General features: G+C 42.8%; 4 protein-coding genes across 4 annotated transcripts; 1 reads left to right on the top strand and 3 right to left on the bottom strand.

Moving 5' to 3' along the window:
• Window positions 1-19: 19 nt before the first annotated feature.
• On the bottom strand, window positions 20-3,130 carry LOC106575451 (coiled-coil domain-containing protein 122). Its single transcript, XM_014151951.2, has 5 exons — window positions 2,450-3,130; window positions 2,099-2,247; window positions 1,538-1,936; window positions 1,260-1,376; window positions 20-996 (listed from the first exon to the last, which is right to left on the bottom strand). Exons 1-5 carry the CDS (start codon window positions 2,481-2,483, stop codon window positions 850-852), a joined length of 846 nt encoding a protein of 281 aa, XP_014007426.1. The 5' UTR covers window positions 2,484-3,130; the 3' UTR covers window positions 20-849.
• A 1,170-nt stretch (window positions 3,131-4,300) lies between these two features.
• LOC106575455 (tumor necrosis factor ligand superfamily member 11) lies at window positions 4,301-7,605 on the bottom strand. The gene is made up of 2 exons (XM_014151956.2): window positions 7,304-7,605; window positions 4,301-6,237 (listed from the first exon to the last, which is right to left on the bottom strand). Exons 1-2 carry the CDS (start codon window positions 7,451-7,453, stop codon window positions 5,602-5,604), a joined length of 786 nt encoding a protein of 261 aa, XP_014007431.1. The 5' UTR covers window positions 7,454-7,605; the 3' UTR covers window positions 4,301-5,601.
• Window positions 7,606-7,703: 98 nt separating this feature from the next.
• Window positions 7,704-11,169, top strand: LOC106575453 (peptide chain release factor 1, mitochondrial). The gene is made up of 9 exons (XM_014151954.2): window positions 7,704-8,185; window positions 8,393-8,490; window positions 8,582-8,663; window positions 8,792-8,899; window positions 9,016-9,188; window positions 9,285-9,402; window positions 9,567-9,703; window positions 9,811-9,909; window positions 10,033-11,169. The coding sequence occupies exons 1-9, from the start codon at window positions 7,843-7,845 to the stop codon at window positions 10,141-10,143; spliced, it is 1,269 nt and encodes a 422-aa protein (XP_014007429.1). The 5' UTR covers window positions 7,704-7,842; the 3' UTR covers window positions 10,144-11,169.
• LOC106575454 (WW domain-binding protein 4) lies at window positions 10,751-16,979 on the bottom strand. The gene is made up of 10 exons (XM_014151955.2): window positions 16,856-16,979; window positions 15,340-15,412; window positions 15,001-15,063; window positions 14,499-14,625; window positions 13,977-14,162; window positions 12,763-12,833; window positions 12,532-12,607; window positions 12,263-12,444; window positions 11,942-12,129; window positions 10,751-11,753 (listed from the first exon to the last, which is right to left on the bottom strand). Coding segments are annotated over exons 1-10 (1,185 nt in total). The 5' UTR covers window positions 16,858-16,979; the 3' UTR covers window positions 10,751-11,536.
• Window positions 16,980-17,103: the final 124 nt, after the last annotated feature.

Raw genomic sequence — 17,103 nt, forward strand, 5'->3', positions numbered from 1 at the left:
GAGAGAGAAAGAAAAAGAGTCTCTGGGGACCGAGACTTCTTTAATGTCGGGAAGGGAACATAATGAGAAAGCACTGTATTCACACACATACACAAACAAACAAGAACACGTTTCTACCCTGTTTCATCTTATTTTTGTTCCGTTTAAAAGCACCATCAATTATTAATATATGAGAGAGAGAGAGAGAGAGAGAGAGAGAGAAAGGAAAGTTTGGTCCCTACTTTATTCTCTAACCCTAAAACCGTTGATGATGACTCAGTATTCTGTTCCTCTGATGTTGCGTGTCTTAGTGTGTGTAATCCGCTGGTAGTTGGTTCTATCATGTACAGCATTTACGCTAAGGCGATCCATGCCATGGTTTAATGTATAAAAGGTTTCCTTCACGTCTCCATCTCATCAGTTTGTCTCCTGTTCTGATCTGTTGTTTTTGTCAAGATGATGAGACAGGAGAGAAACACACCAATAAATATTGTTTTGTCTACAAAGTGACTGACGTGATTATTGTCTTCTATACAGTAACGCAGGAAGAGCTGCTATTTCTTAGTTGGTTGACACCATTGCCCTCTGCTGTTCAGTGAGTGTCACCGTTTTACCTCTAAATTCAGGTAAATTTGTAATGTGGAGGGAAAGGGAGTTTTTGGTAAAAACATGTTTTTGTTTAATGGCTTTCCAATTCATTACTTTCACTGAAAAAACTATGAGAGAGAAAAATGTAAAAAAGAAAATGAACAGCAACAAAACAGTTACGCACAGACCTACACTAGGGCCTGAAGTATGTCTTGGTTAGGGAAAACTCCTAGCCTTAGGTCATACTACAAAACGTACAGTTTTATGAACCAGAACGCTAACTTATGGCACCTCGAGGCGCTTCTTGAGGTCCTGGATCTCTCTCTCCATGTGGTAGATATCATTAGACAACTGCCTGTGGCCGGACTGGGCCTTCATCAGTTGGCAGTGGAGACGCTTCACGATGGCATTGTACCGTCTGTTCTGGATCTGAGAACAACACACTTGGGTTTGAAACAGATATTGTAGTTTTTGATTTTTGTTGACATTGTTCTGCATTTCTTTCCTTTTTGTATGTACAACACTTTGAGCTGCATGTTTGAAAGGTACCAGATAAATAGTTATTCTTATTATGAATACTGTACATGGTGGGTCTTTATCTAACAGAAACTCTCTGGAGTGACTTATTTTCTGTTGGATGAGAGGAAAATGAGGGTGAGTGAGCATCAGACAATAGGGATTCACTACCGTACCTCGATATGCTTCTTGATCAGTGTGTGACTCTCAAACTCCTTCAAGATGAGCTCTCTTCTCTCAGTCACCATCTTCCTCCGGGCTGAGATCTGCCCCCTCATTTCATCCATCTCTTTCTGTCAAGAGATTGCAGTTTTATTATTGATTCACGATAACAATTTGCGAACAGATGAATAGGAGAAAACAGGGATCACAGGACCAAATTAAAGTTTTTTTTAACATATCCCATATGACTGTAATCTGTCAACATCTACACTGGTTCCTCATCTGCTCTTACCTGTGCCTGCTTCACAGCGTTCCCCTCTGGGTTCTCCAGGTCGGCCCTCAGCTCCTCTCTCCTCTCTGTGAGCACTCTGACCAGAGCCCTTTTCTCCACTAGCTCCCTGTGAGCCCTCGTCTGGCTCTCCGCTTGCAAGACAGCTGTCCGGTGGCCCTCCATCTTGTTCCGGTAGGTGTTGTAACCGGCCAGCACACAGCTGGAGTTGTCCTCCTCTTCCTCGATCAGCAGTCGGAGCTCTGTGTTTTCGTTGTAGACGGTGATGGAACTCAGGCCCAGGTCTTGCATGTGTCGCTGCAGGTGTTCCATCTCACCCTCCAGGATGAGAATCTGCCTCACATTGGATTTTAACTCCACTTCAGCGTCTTTGCCTTTCTTCTCAATGTCTGATAGTATGGCCTGGTAGCAAATGAAAACAACATTGTTTTACACTGAGTGTTAAAACAAATGTTCTAATATTAATGTTGCATGGAATCAATAATTTAAGCAGCAATAATTACAGTGTTCCTGGAGTTTTAAAATGTTACTGGTCATTGTGTTAGCAGGTAAGGAGAGTTTCACCTGGAGAGAGCTGAGCACTTGTTGTTTCTCCTGGAGCGCCACAATCTGGGCATATCCTTGTTGAGAGACGTCTTCTAAAGCTTGTGTTAGAGAGAAGTCAGGCCCTCCGTGTGTCTCTACAGCAATACATGGAAGGGACGCTGTCACATCTGAAGAAAGAAGGTGGATTGTTATTAGCTAAGCTAGCTAACGTTAGCTTCCTAAATTAGCTTGTTGTAGTCCTAACATTAACTCTTTAGTATCTCCACCCCCAACAACTTCAGGCATACTTTGCTGTTGTTTTAGCAAAGCATCCCAAGATAATACAAGCAGTCCAACATTTTATAAGGAATTTGCTATATGTTTTCTTGCCATTTTCCACCGTCATCCCAGCAGAGTTGGCCATGTTGACACGTTTGTTGTTGTGCGCGAAACAGAGTTGATTTTCGCGCTCAGCTCAGCACGTGCGCTCTCTTGGCCTGGCTGAAGTTCCTGGGGGGGTTCCGGTGGGATTCCCCCAATACGTCCCAGATTGACTGACTTCGCCTTTGCCGAGTAAAACAATATACTTATGTTAAGAATTAAACCATTAAAGAAACCACAAGTTCGGACACACCCAAAGAGTTCCATTGAATTGAGTGGCTCATCTTCATTTTCCAGATATTGGAGAAACGTTCATTTGTGCCCTTCCCACTAAAAATGTAGGGGAAATAAATAGTGATCGTTATTCAAATCCATTGGTCAGTGAAGTAAACTAAAGGAAATGTAACCCTCGTTTTCGTCTTAATTTATTTTACAATGGATTTCCAGATGTCCGGATTTGGTTCTATACATAATTTTTATGTGATAAATGACAGGGACTTGTCCCTATGGTTTCTGGTGGTACGAGACAGTATAAATGTGAGTTATGTGTATTTACATGTTTCTTTGTTCCCAGTGTGAGGCCATAGCCTACTGGTTAGGTCCACAAGTGGTGTTTTAGGGTTAGCGAATAAAGTAGGGACCATTCTCTCTCTCTCTCTCTCTCTCTATACCTTTATAAATCTAATTTATGATATGAAAAGACGGCAGTTATGGAGAAAATGTGTCTGTAGGCCATTTGATTGCACACAGCAGCCCTCCAGGGTATGTACTCAGTCACTCATTTCGTTTCCTTACTATAACCAGAATATAGGAAGGATATAAGGAAGCTAGTACTAATACATCCCCATTACGCTTACGCGCGTGTGTGTGATGGGATCAAGTCCTTTCAGTTTTTGTGCAGCCTACTGGAAATGTATTGCGACCATCCAGATGAACAAAACAAGGTTTCTTTCCCAGGCCCATGCAGCCTATAAAGCCATGACCCAGTAGGATTTGGCTGTGAAGGCGCTAGCTGGGCTGAAGGCTGGTGAGGGACCCACCATTTGGTAAACAATAGCCAATAGATTTGATTTACTAGCACAGGACCTGACAGTTATTTGTGCTGGTGGATGTAAATATTTTATTTGTTGTTTGGGTTTGTTTGCGCACAAAAAATAGCTAATTGTTTGAACGTGATGACAGTTGGAGTTCCCCATTTGTGGTTGAATGCTTAGGTATAGGGAAAACACTGGGCTATTATTGTTAACATGTTTGCCTCCAGATGCTAAAGTTCTGAGTAATTAGCTGCTGTGGTTTCTGAGTCTTGTGGCTTTATTGAGGCACGTTTACGGTGTACGCAATAGGTACAGGTGTGTGCCGGTGCCCCATAACCAGTTATGAAAACAAAACGGATGTGCTGCAGTGAACATCATGATCTTATAGGCTATTGCGCCATTACATCCTATGAACTTTTTATGCGTTTGAATTTCTCATGTGTGTTTGATTAAATAGAGCCCTCCTCAGTCAATCCCAGTCTCAGTCCCATAGACACAACAGGATAAACAGTATGTATGACTCAACAGGGTGCTCCCCCTCCATGCCTCCTTCCCTCCCTCCTACTGTCCCTCCCTTCCTCCAGTCTCTCCCTCCTTCCAATCCCTCCCTCCATCTGTGACTCAATATAACCACAACTATTTCCTGTCTGGTTCCCTGACATTGTCTCTCATTCCCTGTGTTTCATCAGCACTAAAACATGTGTATCTGTTGCTATTATTTTGTCCACTCCATCCTTCCTCAAAATAGGAAGAGAGACAACAAAGAGGGGATGGATGGAGATACAGTAGAACATAGCTATGTTTATTTTTAATTTCATACAATGTTGATCTTTTAAATACCATTAATGGCCCTAGAGCAGGGGTTGTTGGCTGTGGGTGGTCAACTACATTAATACCCTGTTATTCATCTCATCTGCTGTTATTTGGGCCACCTGTGTTTTGAGGTGAATACTGATACTGAGGTTTCCATGTGTTTGATGCCATTCCATTTGCTCCGTTTCATACATTATTATGAGCTGTCCTCCCCTCAGCAGCCTCCACTGATTTGAAGTATAGTAATTTGAGTGGTTGCATCAGCAGTTCTACAAATTAAACCTTTATTGAAAGCTGAGCTGATTTGTGTGCTATTGTTGCCCATTTTCTGAAAGGTTACAGAGTGGTGCCAGCTATATGCCAGACTGAAAACAAATGAAACAGTCTTTGTTTCAGTGGACGACATTAATACTCTCTTAACAGTGCAACTGTCGAGCTGAGATGGTGTAGTTAGGTGGCGTTAATGCACGCTTTGACATGGAAATGACATACGAGTGAAGAAAGCTTGCAAGGGAAATATGGTGTGTGTGTTGAATTATTCTAATCCAAGCATGGACAGATCGAATCCTCACTTCGCAAATGGATTTTCATGTGAAGAAGGCAAACTGAGCATAGTAATGACATTACACGTCAACAAAAGAGTATCTCATTTCATTTTAAATCAGAGACATGAGGCGAGGTGGGGGAGGGGCAGGACTATAGGGGTCAGTGAAATCAGGGAATGAGTAAGGAGAGTAGGGGGCCTCTAAATATGCATGACACAGCACTCCCAGCATGCAACACTAACTGGGGTTATTCCCTTCTAACCACAGAAAGCACATAAAATCGAGACGCCCTGCACTCGTACACCTGAGACAGTGTCAATTTTTCAGAGATCTGCTGAGGTAAAACAGTCTCTCAGGGTGAAATGTAATGGTCTAATGGCATCCCTGTTTTCCTATAAAATGGGTTGAAGCATGTCAATATTGGTGATAATAACAGAGCATTTATAATCTCTCTCCTGTATTTTTACAATTGTATATGGCTTTATTGGAATGTTCTATAAACACACAAAAAACTGAACACAGAATTGAATACGAGATACATCAGAAAATACATAAATATTGAAAACTTCATAAAACTAAATTAAAAGTGAGCCAAATTCAGTTTGTTTTCGCAGTATAAAAATACAAAAATCTATTCCATATGCAGACAGTCCAGCTATCTAAAAGATATGAATTGCACCTCATCTACAGCCCTGAGCTGGGAATGGGATTAAAGTGATATCAGTTACTAATTCATCAATTAAGTGCCCTGGGTCTCCTTCCTCATTCATCATCTGCTGATTCTGAAGGCCCCGAAGTAGCTTCCCTCAGCTTCCGGGTCCAGCAGCCAGGAGTTGGACACGCTGACGTAGATACTGTCCCCGGGCCCCAGGGGGAAAGCCCCTCCCTGCTGCTGACAACACATGTGGTAGTGGCTCCTCTGCCAGTGCTTGGTGCTGCCGCTTTTCATCAGCACAGCTGGCCTGTGGGGGGCACTGTGACTGTGACGCTCGTGGAACACGTATTGTATAAGAAGGGCACCAGCCCCGGCCCCAGCTCCATCTTCTCTGTGAATGCTAGGCTCTGCTGAAGCCTCTCTTCTCCCTGGAGCATGAGACCCAGACTCCAACAGTGACTCCTCTACCTGGTCGTAGTACCTGAAGCAGGTTTTGGAGTAGATGTAGTACAGGCCTCCCTCGCGGACCAGGATCCTGCCGTCATGGTACCCGATCTTGGACAGGTGTCCATGGGCGTGGTCCCAGTGGATCATGGTGTTCTGGATGTCTCTCTGGATGTGCCCACTGGGAGGCTGAATGGGCAGGTGGGCTGATGGTGTGACCTCCCTGGGTTTGGTTGGGCACCTCTGTGACTCCCCTCTCTGGAGGTCGTCCGAAGTCTCAACTAGGGTTGGTCCGGTCTGGGTGACCTGAAGTTGACAACAGAGACAGCGGCAAGAGAGGTTAGAGGTCACAGTAGCCCAAATCCCTCATTGGGCATCGATACAGTGCTGTTAGATGCATTTATAGAGTTATTGACCACTTGTCACTTAAACTGTTTTTTACTGCAGTAGGCTAATCAGGGTCACACAGTGTATTTCTTAAACAAATCTACTTTGAAACAAGTATACACCTTCACACACGGTTGTGGGCTTAAAAAGAAGACTCCTGCATTTCAATATTACCCTTTATATACACATGACAGAAGACTGAAATATAACAAAAACGTTTGACATAGAAACATCGGATTTTCTGCAAGTTTTTGAAATAATGTTTATTCATTATGAAAAATATGAATAACATTCCACCCATGAGGCCACTAGGTCACTTTATATGTACAGTATATACTGTATTCTAGTCATAGCCATCCTATATAACTACTGCTGTACACACCTTCTCTATTAATATAGTGTCCCAACTGTCCCTACACACCAATATACATATTTATATTCCGGACTCTGACATCGTTCATTCTGATATTTCTTCATTTCTTTCTTTTTACTTTTTGGATAATGTGTATATTGTTTTGTATTGTTAGGTATTACTGCACTGTTGGAGCTAGAAACACAAGCATTTCGCTGCCCCTGCGATAACATCTGCAAATCTGTGTAAACCAATAAACTTTTATTTGATTTGTTGCTCTCTTGTAATACATAAAGCTACTTTGTAAGCCATAAGAAGCAATAGCCAGTAAAACCGTCCATACAATATGAAACACTTTGCCTCTGTTTGAAGTTTAATGTGTTATAGATGTTGTGGTGAGAGAGCAACCACTTGAAATGGATTACATTTAGTGCAATGTGTATTTGTGGCAATCATTGTATATAATACTTTTTTTGTCCAATGTTTTCTTGCAGCACCTGCAAACTGTTATAACAATAACCTTTTTCATACAAAATACAACTTTGTGCTATAGAATGACATAGATTTTAGGATCATTTTTACAGTATAATCCAATGTAAGAGACCTATGCATTAGTATTTGTATTATGATTACCTGTTGAAGATGACCTGTCAAGTGAAGTACAACAGCAACACTTGATACCACTTGAAGTAATCCCATGAAAACGACGGTACCAATAAGAGTTCTGTTTGAAATTGGTTCTGTTCTCCTGAGCTGCTGAAATCTTGGCAGACTGCTTTCCATTTCCTAAAGATCCGTTTAATACTGAACGTCAAATATCCACTGTGTTTCAAACAGACCCAATGTTAAGCTATGCTTTCCCCGAGATATGTTTGTATTTCAGCGTATTGTCATTACCAATAGAAGTTTTAGGAGGCGGTTTTCTCAGTTTAGTACCCCCCTCTTTGGGGACCAATCAGATTACAGATTCATTTAAATAGCTTTTTAACACCACCAGGGGTGCTGTTGTAAAATACTGTGCGAAAAACATGATTTAGGACTACATATCCCAGCATTCAACACCACTCCTTGACCTTGCTGGAAGCGTGATTATATTGTTTACAATGTTACTAAATCTGAGATGATAAACTCATGTAAGTAGTTTACACTTATTTCGTATACACTGTAGCCAAATGCTTACGCAGAAATGTATTCGACTGTGTGGCCTCGTCTCGCCCCTCCACATGCGCAAGAGAATATGGAAGGAGCTAGCAAATCGATCACTCGTATCATCAAGACGTTATTGTAACAATCATTTGGGAGATTTATACCGGAATGAGTCTGTACAAAGATATCTTCGGCAGCTTGTGGAAGAGTACAGAGATGTCACCAAAACATTACAACATGGGTTTCTCAACGACCCCGCCAGGAAAGAGTTGAACAAGAGACAGGTGGGACTTTCACCAGTGGCCACTGCGTTTCAGAGCGCTGAACATGCCGTGAAAGACCTAGAGGAGGTTGAAACTCTGCTTCAGAGTAAGTAAGCTGTGTTCTGTTTTGTGTATTTTGTTAATTGCTAACTAGCTAGTGGTCTTTCTGTGTCTTCCTTTCATAAGTGTCTCTAACGCCTGCGTGCCTTAATGACCAGAAGAGGTCGCCAATGCTTCAAAAACAATGTGCTAACTGAAATGTGTCATGTATCTGAAAACGTTATACATTGTCATCCATATTCTCATTTTACAGGGACAGTCGGTTCCAAAGAGGAAGACCGACAAATGGTCCAGCTATTGAAAGAGGAACAAGCACAGATCACCCAAAGAATCGAGTCATTGAGAAAAGATGTACGAACAGACATTAGACACAGAACATTTTAAATGTCTGCCTTGGTCAGTCTGGAACTTGATGAGAAAATCTGAATTCATATTCCCCCAGTTGATCCAGACACTAGTACCCAGTGACCCAAACGACACCAGTAATGTCCTTCTGGAGGTGGTAACAGGGCGGACAACAGGAGGTGAGTCAGTGAACTGTAATTACTGTAATTACTCAATGAACAGCATAGGCCATGGACAACGGCTCTCCATTACACTCCTGGTCCTAATGGTAATGTATGTCCCCTCTGGTACACATGTTTTGATCCAGGTGACATCTGTCAACAGTTCACCAGAGAGATGTTTGACATGTACCAAGGCCTTGCCAGCTACAAGAACTGGGACTTTGAGATATTCAACTACACACCTGCTGAATATGGTAATGCTTCTCTTCTGTCTGTCCTACTGTCTGTGTTTTATGGGTCACTGGATGAAAGTGTCTGCGTTTATGTATGAAATGATTGGTGTGTTTATTGTCTGATTTGATTCACTCAGGTGGACTGCACCATGCGGCAGTAAGGATAGCGGGGGAGAGTGTGTACCGGCGTCTGAAGCATGAGGGAGGGACACACCGGGTCCAGAGGATCCCCGAGGTGGGCCTGTCCTCCAGGATGCAACGCATTCACACAGGAACCATGACCGTCATCGTCCTGCCACAACCCAACGAGGTACGTCTGTCTGCCTGCCTGCCTGCCTGCCTGCCTGCCTGCCTGTCTGTCTGTCTGCCTGCCTGAACGATAATAAATTGGCATTCTGTTTTGTAGCTGGACATCAGCATTGACCCTAAGGACCTGCGGGTTGATACGTTCAGATCGAGAGGGGCGGGAGGTCAAAGTGTCAACACAACAGACAGTGCTGTCCGAATAGTACACCTGCCAACAGGTAAGAGCGTTCAGTTTGGAGAAACAGAATATGTATTGAAAATCCACTTTAAGAACAAAAAAAATAATAATCAATGGCACTTCTCAATTCTTGATTTTGAATTGATCTCCTGATATTGACTGAATTGAAATGGAATTACTGACTGACCCGTTCTCTGACCCTAGGTACGGTGTCAGAGTGTCAGACGTCCCGCTCTCAGCTGCAGAACCGTGACACGGCCCTGCGCGTGCTGAAGGCCCGCCTCTACCAGAGCATGATGGGTAGAGAGACGGAGCAGAGACTTACGGCACGCAAACAGCAGGTGATCCCCGACACAGTCCCATCCTAAAGCTTTATTGTCCCCCTCCTCCCTCCCCCTTTCTCTCTCCCTAACTCACCTCAGAGCCATTCATGTTACTCCTTCTCCAGGTGGGCACTCGCTCCCAGTCGGAGAGGATTCGCTCCTACAACTTCAGCCAGGACCGCGTGACAGATCACCGGACTGGCTATGTGACCAGAGATATCAAGGTGGACTTCTAACTATGCAAACAAGCAGTCTATAATGGAAGTTGATTTGTTGTGTAATGTTTGTCATGCTTTTACATGTAGTGGTAATAGTTGGTTAATGTGTCTTCTGTATTCTCTTGGCAGGAGTTCATGAGGGGCGGGGAGCCCCTGGATGATCTGATCTCAGAGCTGTTGGAACACGGAGACAAGGAGGCTCTGCTGGAGCTGGTGGTGACCTGCATTCACAGATACTGACTCAAGACAGTGTGACGCCTTAGTTCTGGGAGCTAGCTAACATGACCCACTGCTGCAGCACTGACAGGAGAACAGTCGAGACTGGTGGAGTCAGAGCAGATATGGAAGCAGTGGCGCAAACACTGATCCTGGTTCAGTTTGTGAAAAGAATGGCGTGTGGGTGGAGAAAAGAGAGCCTGGCTGCAGACAACCCAGCTCTTTAACCAGTCTCAGACATATACCCAATTACACCCTAGCGTCTTAATAAAGTCCTAAAATGTTACTGAAAATAGTTGGCGATGAGCCCTGCTCCTATTGGGTGTGTCAGAGCTATGTTTCAGCCCAACACACACGCTCTAATCTCAAGCACCCAGGCGGTCTGGCAGCTGGCCAGCGATGGCATTAGTATCTCTCCTACACAGCCATAGCAATGAGCGTGTATTGGCACCAATGAAGGGTTGAATTACCTTCGAGGCTACTCAACCCCCTGTGAAATGTTTGAGTTGCTCTGACAGAAGTCTGCAAAATAAATCCATGGAAGACTATTGATTACTAAAGGCTGATGGAGGACTGAAGGCTGATGGACTAAAGGAAGAAGCATAGAGAAAATGTCCACACCAGCAGAATGTATATTCAACATTGTACTTTTTTTTTTTATTGCGAGCAATCTTTAATCAATCATACTGTAGAAAACTTTCTTTGCGTTTTCTTTCTCGCATACTCCAACCATGTTGGGCTACGGTTCAGGGCTGGGTTTCCCCAAAGCAGCGTAGCACTAGGATCATGTTAATTCCATTGAAACTAAATAGACAAAAGATGACCTTAGTGCTAAGATGGTTTTGGGAGACCCAGGCCTGAGCAGGTACAGGTGGCGATGTGGTAAATGACCACCACCACAGTAAGGACATCACAGCGGTCCTTCACAAGCCATCCACAAATTATCCAGTTAAAAATACATCACTCATAAGAAAATATCTCTGGGAATGAGATTGTCTGTGTCTGTCACGGCTGTATGCTATTCAACTCAAATAAAAAAGCACGAGGGCATCAGGCATTGAAAAAGGAAATTGTAAAGAGTAACACTTCAAGTTAGGACAGATAAAGCCACTGATCCAGCTTGTTTCAGACGTCTGCTTGTCCTATCGTTCAACCCCAAAAGCTGCTGATATACTGTAGCTTGGGTGGTTGGATGGGTAAAATTCAACCTGAACAATTCTGAAATGATGGCATCTTGGTGAGTAGCTAACTCGGGTTCTCTGTAGCCTACAGGGACCTGACCTGCGGATCCAGGTATTGATATGATGTTGCTAGGATTGTCCCCTTACACAATAACAACAGTCTCCCAACAACATCCCCCAGTTTGTCAAGCCTTTGTCTGTTTAAAAAAGAGTTCATATCTGAGTTAGCCTGGGTATTAGTCATCATCCCCCCGTTGCCTCAGGCTCCTGGAGGATTTCCCGTTCTCCGCTTTCCTCTTCCTGAACGTGGCCCCGGCTCCCGACGCGGGGCCACCCTCGTCGCCCAGAGAGGTGATGATACGCTCCCTAAACTTGGGTTTGGGCTCAGGTGGCAGCTCCGCGGGGGCGCTAGCTGAACCTTCCACCTGTGGGAGCTGCAGGTCCACTTTCTCACTGGAGGAGAGAACATGGGGTATAGAGCAGATAGGTGAGTTATTAGTTTAGCATTTAATAAAGGCACACAATAACAAGTTGGCTAAAATAGAGACAGACTAGCACCAGGGTCCTGTTCATTAAGGCAAACTGTAACAAAATCTCAGTTAAATCCAAATGAAGACATTGACGGTATAACAGTCTCTTACTAAGGCTCTTCTTCCTGTATCTGCTCCCAGGCTCCGTAAGGGTTGGTCTTTCTGGGCTTCTTAACAGCGGGCCTCTCCTCTTTCTCCTCAGGCACAGCTGTCGGTGTGTCTTTGGCCACTTCGTCTCCCTTCCCCCCATCATCCTCACCATCTTTATCCTCTCCCTCCTTGTCTGAAGGCGGTGTATTCTTTTTGTGAGGAGAGCAAATGATTATTGAAATAATCGTCAGTCACCATGACTCAAATCCTAAACTAATGCCTACTATTGTTTGTGCCCATTCACTACCAATGGGGTTGTATTGAGAACTCAGTCTTGGTGACCTGTTTGGAATCCTCTCCTTCCCCAGCTCTGTTGGTACTGTTGGAGCTGTCCTCCTCAGAGAGGGGTTCTGGCTGCAGGGCAGATGGGTCATCTACCCCTGGGGTGCCCACTATCTCTCCACTGGGTTCAGACCCAGACTCACCACCGGCAGGGAGATCTCCAGGTCTTTCCCAGCAGGACTCTGTCAGAGTGGGGGAAGCATCAAAACTATGTCAAACATAATTATGTCAAACATCATTCTTGTCATCACCTGTCTTTATAGACTGACCTCCAGTCTCTGTGTTGTAGTAGTAGGTAAATCCATCAGGACTGACTGCCTCTATCCAGGCACTACCTAAGGAGATCTACAGGGGGAAGAAGTGTGTTCAAACCAGGACTTGAATGCATTACCTCGGTACATTACACTGACTCTAAACATATCAAATAGGTAATAACATACAAGAGACTTCCTGGTGAAAAGAAAGGTATTAAGAAAAATAAATTAAATAGTTGTGTGTACCTCAGTTTGACCAGGCTGTGGAGATGGTGTGCTCTTTCTCTGCAACCCATATGGTTTGTCCCACTGAAAATCTGAAAAGATATAAAAACACAATGCTTCAGGAGAAAGGTGAATGGTCCTAGGTGTATGTTCAAAACTGATTTATTAAAGTCACAGTCTGACTTTTAACCCGTCATCTCTGATATCTGCGGAGGTGTTGTGATCTTCAGCCTACCCATGGTTCGTACCCATGGTTCATACAGACAGTTGCAAACCAAATTCAAGGGCTTTCAAGTACTTTTTTAAGCACTAATATTTATTTCCAAGGACGAGCAATTTGTAATAGTTCCTATTATGCAATTGTTTCTATTCGCCACCAGATGGCAGTATATTCACCAAGACCTCATAAAAGAAACATACTATTCATTACTACCTTACAAGCTCTACTCAATAATACGTTTCTACTACATACATGAGGTAAATCAGTACTGATGATGTAATGTGAGTAGTGATGAGCAGAGTTTGGGACATGCCTACTTGTGAACACACATTTCTTATTCGCATTACTACACACCTCCAGCTTTATGACAGTATTGTAGTTTTAGTGGGAATCTACTACTCAATAGCTACGACAAAACGTCTTGCTTCTGACTGGCAGCTTTAGAGTTGCCGGTCGGGAGAAGGGCTGTGTGAGGAAAACAGCACGTGAACGACAACCAGAACAGCAGGAGCACGGCTGCCGCTTGATAAAGTGGAATATCGCAGGCGCCCCTTGAATGAGGAAAAATAAAAGCTTGAGATAAAGTCTCATAATGTAGAACTGGCACCAGCGCAGGATGCAGTGTTGTGCCTTTCCCCTCCAGGGCAGATTACACCATGTTGCCCAGCATTTTAGCTATCGATGTGATGTCTGGCAGTGCCTAATCAGTCGGTTCTGTACCTGCCTGGCTGAGTGGCAGTGTGGGTAGAATGAGAGAGCTCGCCTGGCAACCAGAGTGCGAAACACATGAAATAAAACTCTGTAGTGTACCTGGAAAGGAATTCGTAAGAGCAATATCTTTTTCTAATATTTTTCATATTAACATATTTGATCGTTTTCTGTTCTCCTCTCATTTTAATTCAAGTACTTTTCAAGTACCAACTTCAGATTTTCAAGGTATTTAAGTAATTGAATTTCAGAGTGCCAAATTCAATTACTTTAAGCACTTCAAGCATCTTGTTTGAACCTTGCCTACCTCCTGTCATAGAGTTGTAGTAGTATGTGAGTCCTTCGCCTGTCTTTCCCTCCACCCAGTTCTCTGATTCGTTTCTGGGCATCCTCTCCTTTCCAGGCTTTCGCTTCTTTTCTTGTTTTCGAGATGGAGATGGAGATTGAGATGGAACTGGGCTTGGAGTTTGGGCTTTGGTTTGAGATGGGGAACCTAAGCAAACACACAAAATCACATTGATATATTAGCCATTTGAGCAGACCCTCTTATCCAAAACAACTTACACTGAGTGTGTTCTAACAACTTTTTAAAAGCTTCAAGTTTCATTAGTCGCATGTACAGTATACGCATGGTGTACATCATCCGACAAAATGCTTACTTGACAGGTTCCTTCTCGACAATGCAACAACAATAAGAGATAAAATATTAGAATACAAAACTATAAGAAACAATGGTAATAAGTTACACACTCATTAGACGGTACAAATAAAAACAGACTGGCAGGTTATTAAGTTAGTAAATCAATAAAACATTTAATTAAGAAGTTACCTGATGGTTTTATCCCCAACCTTTTCATATCCTCCTCATAAGCTTTCAGTGCAGCCGCCTCCATCGTTGCAAACTCTTTAGACTGACGATCCTCCTTCTTCGCCTTGTCAATGCTCTTCTTTTGCATCTGTACAGAAGAGGGGCCGGAGTATCAGTCAAGTCACCAATGAGATGACAGCATGGGGTGAGAGTGGCATATCTGGACCTTATCTCTGCTGAAATACACCACTAGGCCTGCCAGGAGGGCTATGCATGCCAAGCTGTGTTTACAACGCATCAATAGTTTCCCTTGCAACAGTGACCCCTGTTGATACCTCTGTGTAATAACGTTATCAGCAGACTACATAGAGCCCAGAGAGAAAACAGTATAGTCTCAGGTGATTGACAACATTTATGGCATCTGTATTTCTTATGCAGTATGTTAGCTACAACCCTGGCACTGACAGGCACCCATCTTTCTATGTTTCACAAGTGAAGGAAAAACACAATGATGACAACTCACCTCAGCAATTTTGGCAGCAACATTTTCTTTGTGATTCTTCCCTCGTTCATGAAATTCAACACTCTGCATGAGAAACAAACAAGCACAGGGGTGAATACATGATCAAATCTTGTCCTCAGCCACAACCCCTTGCAGTCATAACGTAACAGAATACTCTCTCTTTGACACAGATCACCAAGAACAAGTAAGCATTCATTCAACGTTAGCAACATGAGTAGGGTCTAGTCAAAGAGACTGAATAACTAGCATGATGATCATGTCTGAATGGGTAGCTGGTCAGCTAAGTACACCAACTTTACATACCGGTACAAATTACATGACAATTTACTCAACACTCACAGGTTTATTGTCGGCTATCCAGCACTTGCAGTACTGGCAGAATTTCTTTGGCTGGGACTTCCAATACTCCGACCTGAGTAATACAAACAAAATAAACAACTTCATAAACATGTGTTTGAAAGCTGATCAGAATAGCAATTTGGACAGTGAATAAAATGCAACCATGGTTGTACAAACTGAACTAGCTAGCTCGCTAGCTTATGAACAGATGCAACACTATGAAATCAAATGTTATTGGTCATATTATATAACAGGTGTGGACTTTACAGTGAAATGCTAATTTATGAGACAATTCCCAACAGTGCAGAGTTAAAAAGTAAGACATATGTCTACACTGTATGTTATTTTAATGGACAAAATGTTTTGCTTTATATATATATAGATATATATAGCATTTTTTTTTGTCCATTAAAATAACATACAGTGTAGACATATGTCTTACTTTTTTACTTGTTTTTGAAAGAAAAGCACATTTTTGTCCATTAAAATCACATCAAATTGACCAGAAATACAGTGTCACATTGTAAATGTTGTAAATGACTATTGTAGCTGGAAACTGCTGATTTTTAATGGAATATCTACATAGGCGTACAGAGGCCCATTATCAGCAACCTGTGTTCCCATGGCAACTTTGTTAGCTAATCCAAGTTTATCATTTTAAAAGGCTAATTGATCATTAGAAAACCCTTTTGCAATTATGTTAGCACAGCTGAAAACTGTTGTTCTGATTAAAGAAGCAATAAAACTGGCCTTCTTTAGACTAGTTGAGTATCTGGAGGATCAGCATTTGTGGGTTCGATTACAGGCTCAAATGGCCAGAAACAAAGAACTTTCTTCTGAAACTCATCAGTCTATTCTTCTTCTGAGAAATGAAGGCTATTCCATGCAAGAAATTGCCAAGAAACTGAAGATCTCGTACAACGCTGTGTACTACTCCCTTCACAGAACAGCGCAAACTGGCACTAACCAGAATAGAAAGAGGAGTGGGAGGCCCCGGTGCACAACTGAGCAAGAGGACAAGTACATTAGAGTATCTAGTTTGAGAAACAGATGCCTCACAAGTCCTCAACTGGCAGCTTCATTAAATAGTACCCACAAAACACCAGTCTCAACGTCAACAGTGAGGAGGCGTTCTTTTGCCCATCTTAATCTTTTCTTTTTATTGGCCAGTCTGAGGTATGGCTTTTTCTTTGCAACTCTGCCTAGAAGGCCAGCATCCCGGAGTCGTCTCTTCACTGTTGACGTTGAGACTGGTGTTTTTCGGGTACTATTTAATGAAGCTGTGTTCCAATGGCACTCCGTTGTCAGTTTAGCCTACATTTCACTGATCTTAGTAGCATTTTACTCCCTCTGTTTAATATAACACACATACATTCATTTCGGTTGGCTATCCTGATGTGAAGTTTGTTCTAGAGAAAGTATTTGACTCTAGTGACAAAATTAAGGAAATTAGAAGGGGGGGAGAATTTCGACAGGCAAGAAAATGGCTTTAGTAAATCTTAAACAAAATACTCACATTGTGTTTTCTGATCCAATATAACGTTAAAATAATTAAGGTTAAATAACCTAGCTAGCTACGCACAAAAGCCGAAAATGTTGAACATTCTCAACCATCAACAACACGGCGTCCGTTTCTTATGACGTATGTACGGATGTCTTTGAGGGTCAAAACTGTTTGTACTCGCTACTGTTATCGCTATTATTGGCTTTATTTTGACAACAAAGTCGTTTGAAAGTGTCGTTTTAATTGCAGTTTATTATAAA

This window comes from Salmo salar, chromosome ssa17 (assembly GCF_905237065.1).
Source record: "Salmo salar chromosome ssa17, Ssal_v3.1, whole genome shotgun sequence".
Classification (NCBI taxonomy): domain Eukaryota; kingdom Metazoa; phylum Chordata; class Actinopteri; order Salmoniformes; family Salmonidae; genus Salmo; species Salmo salar.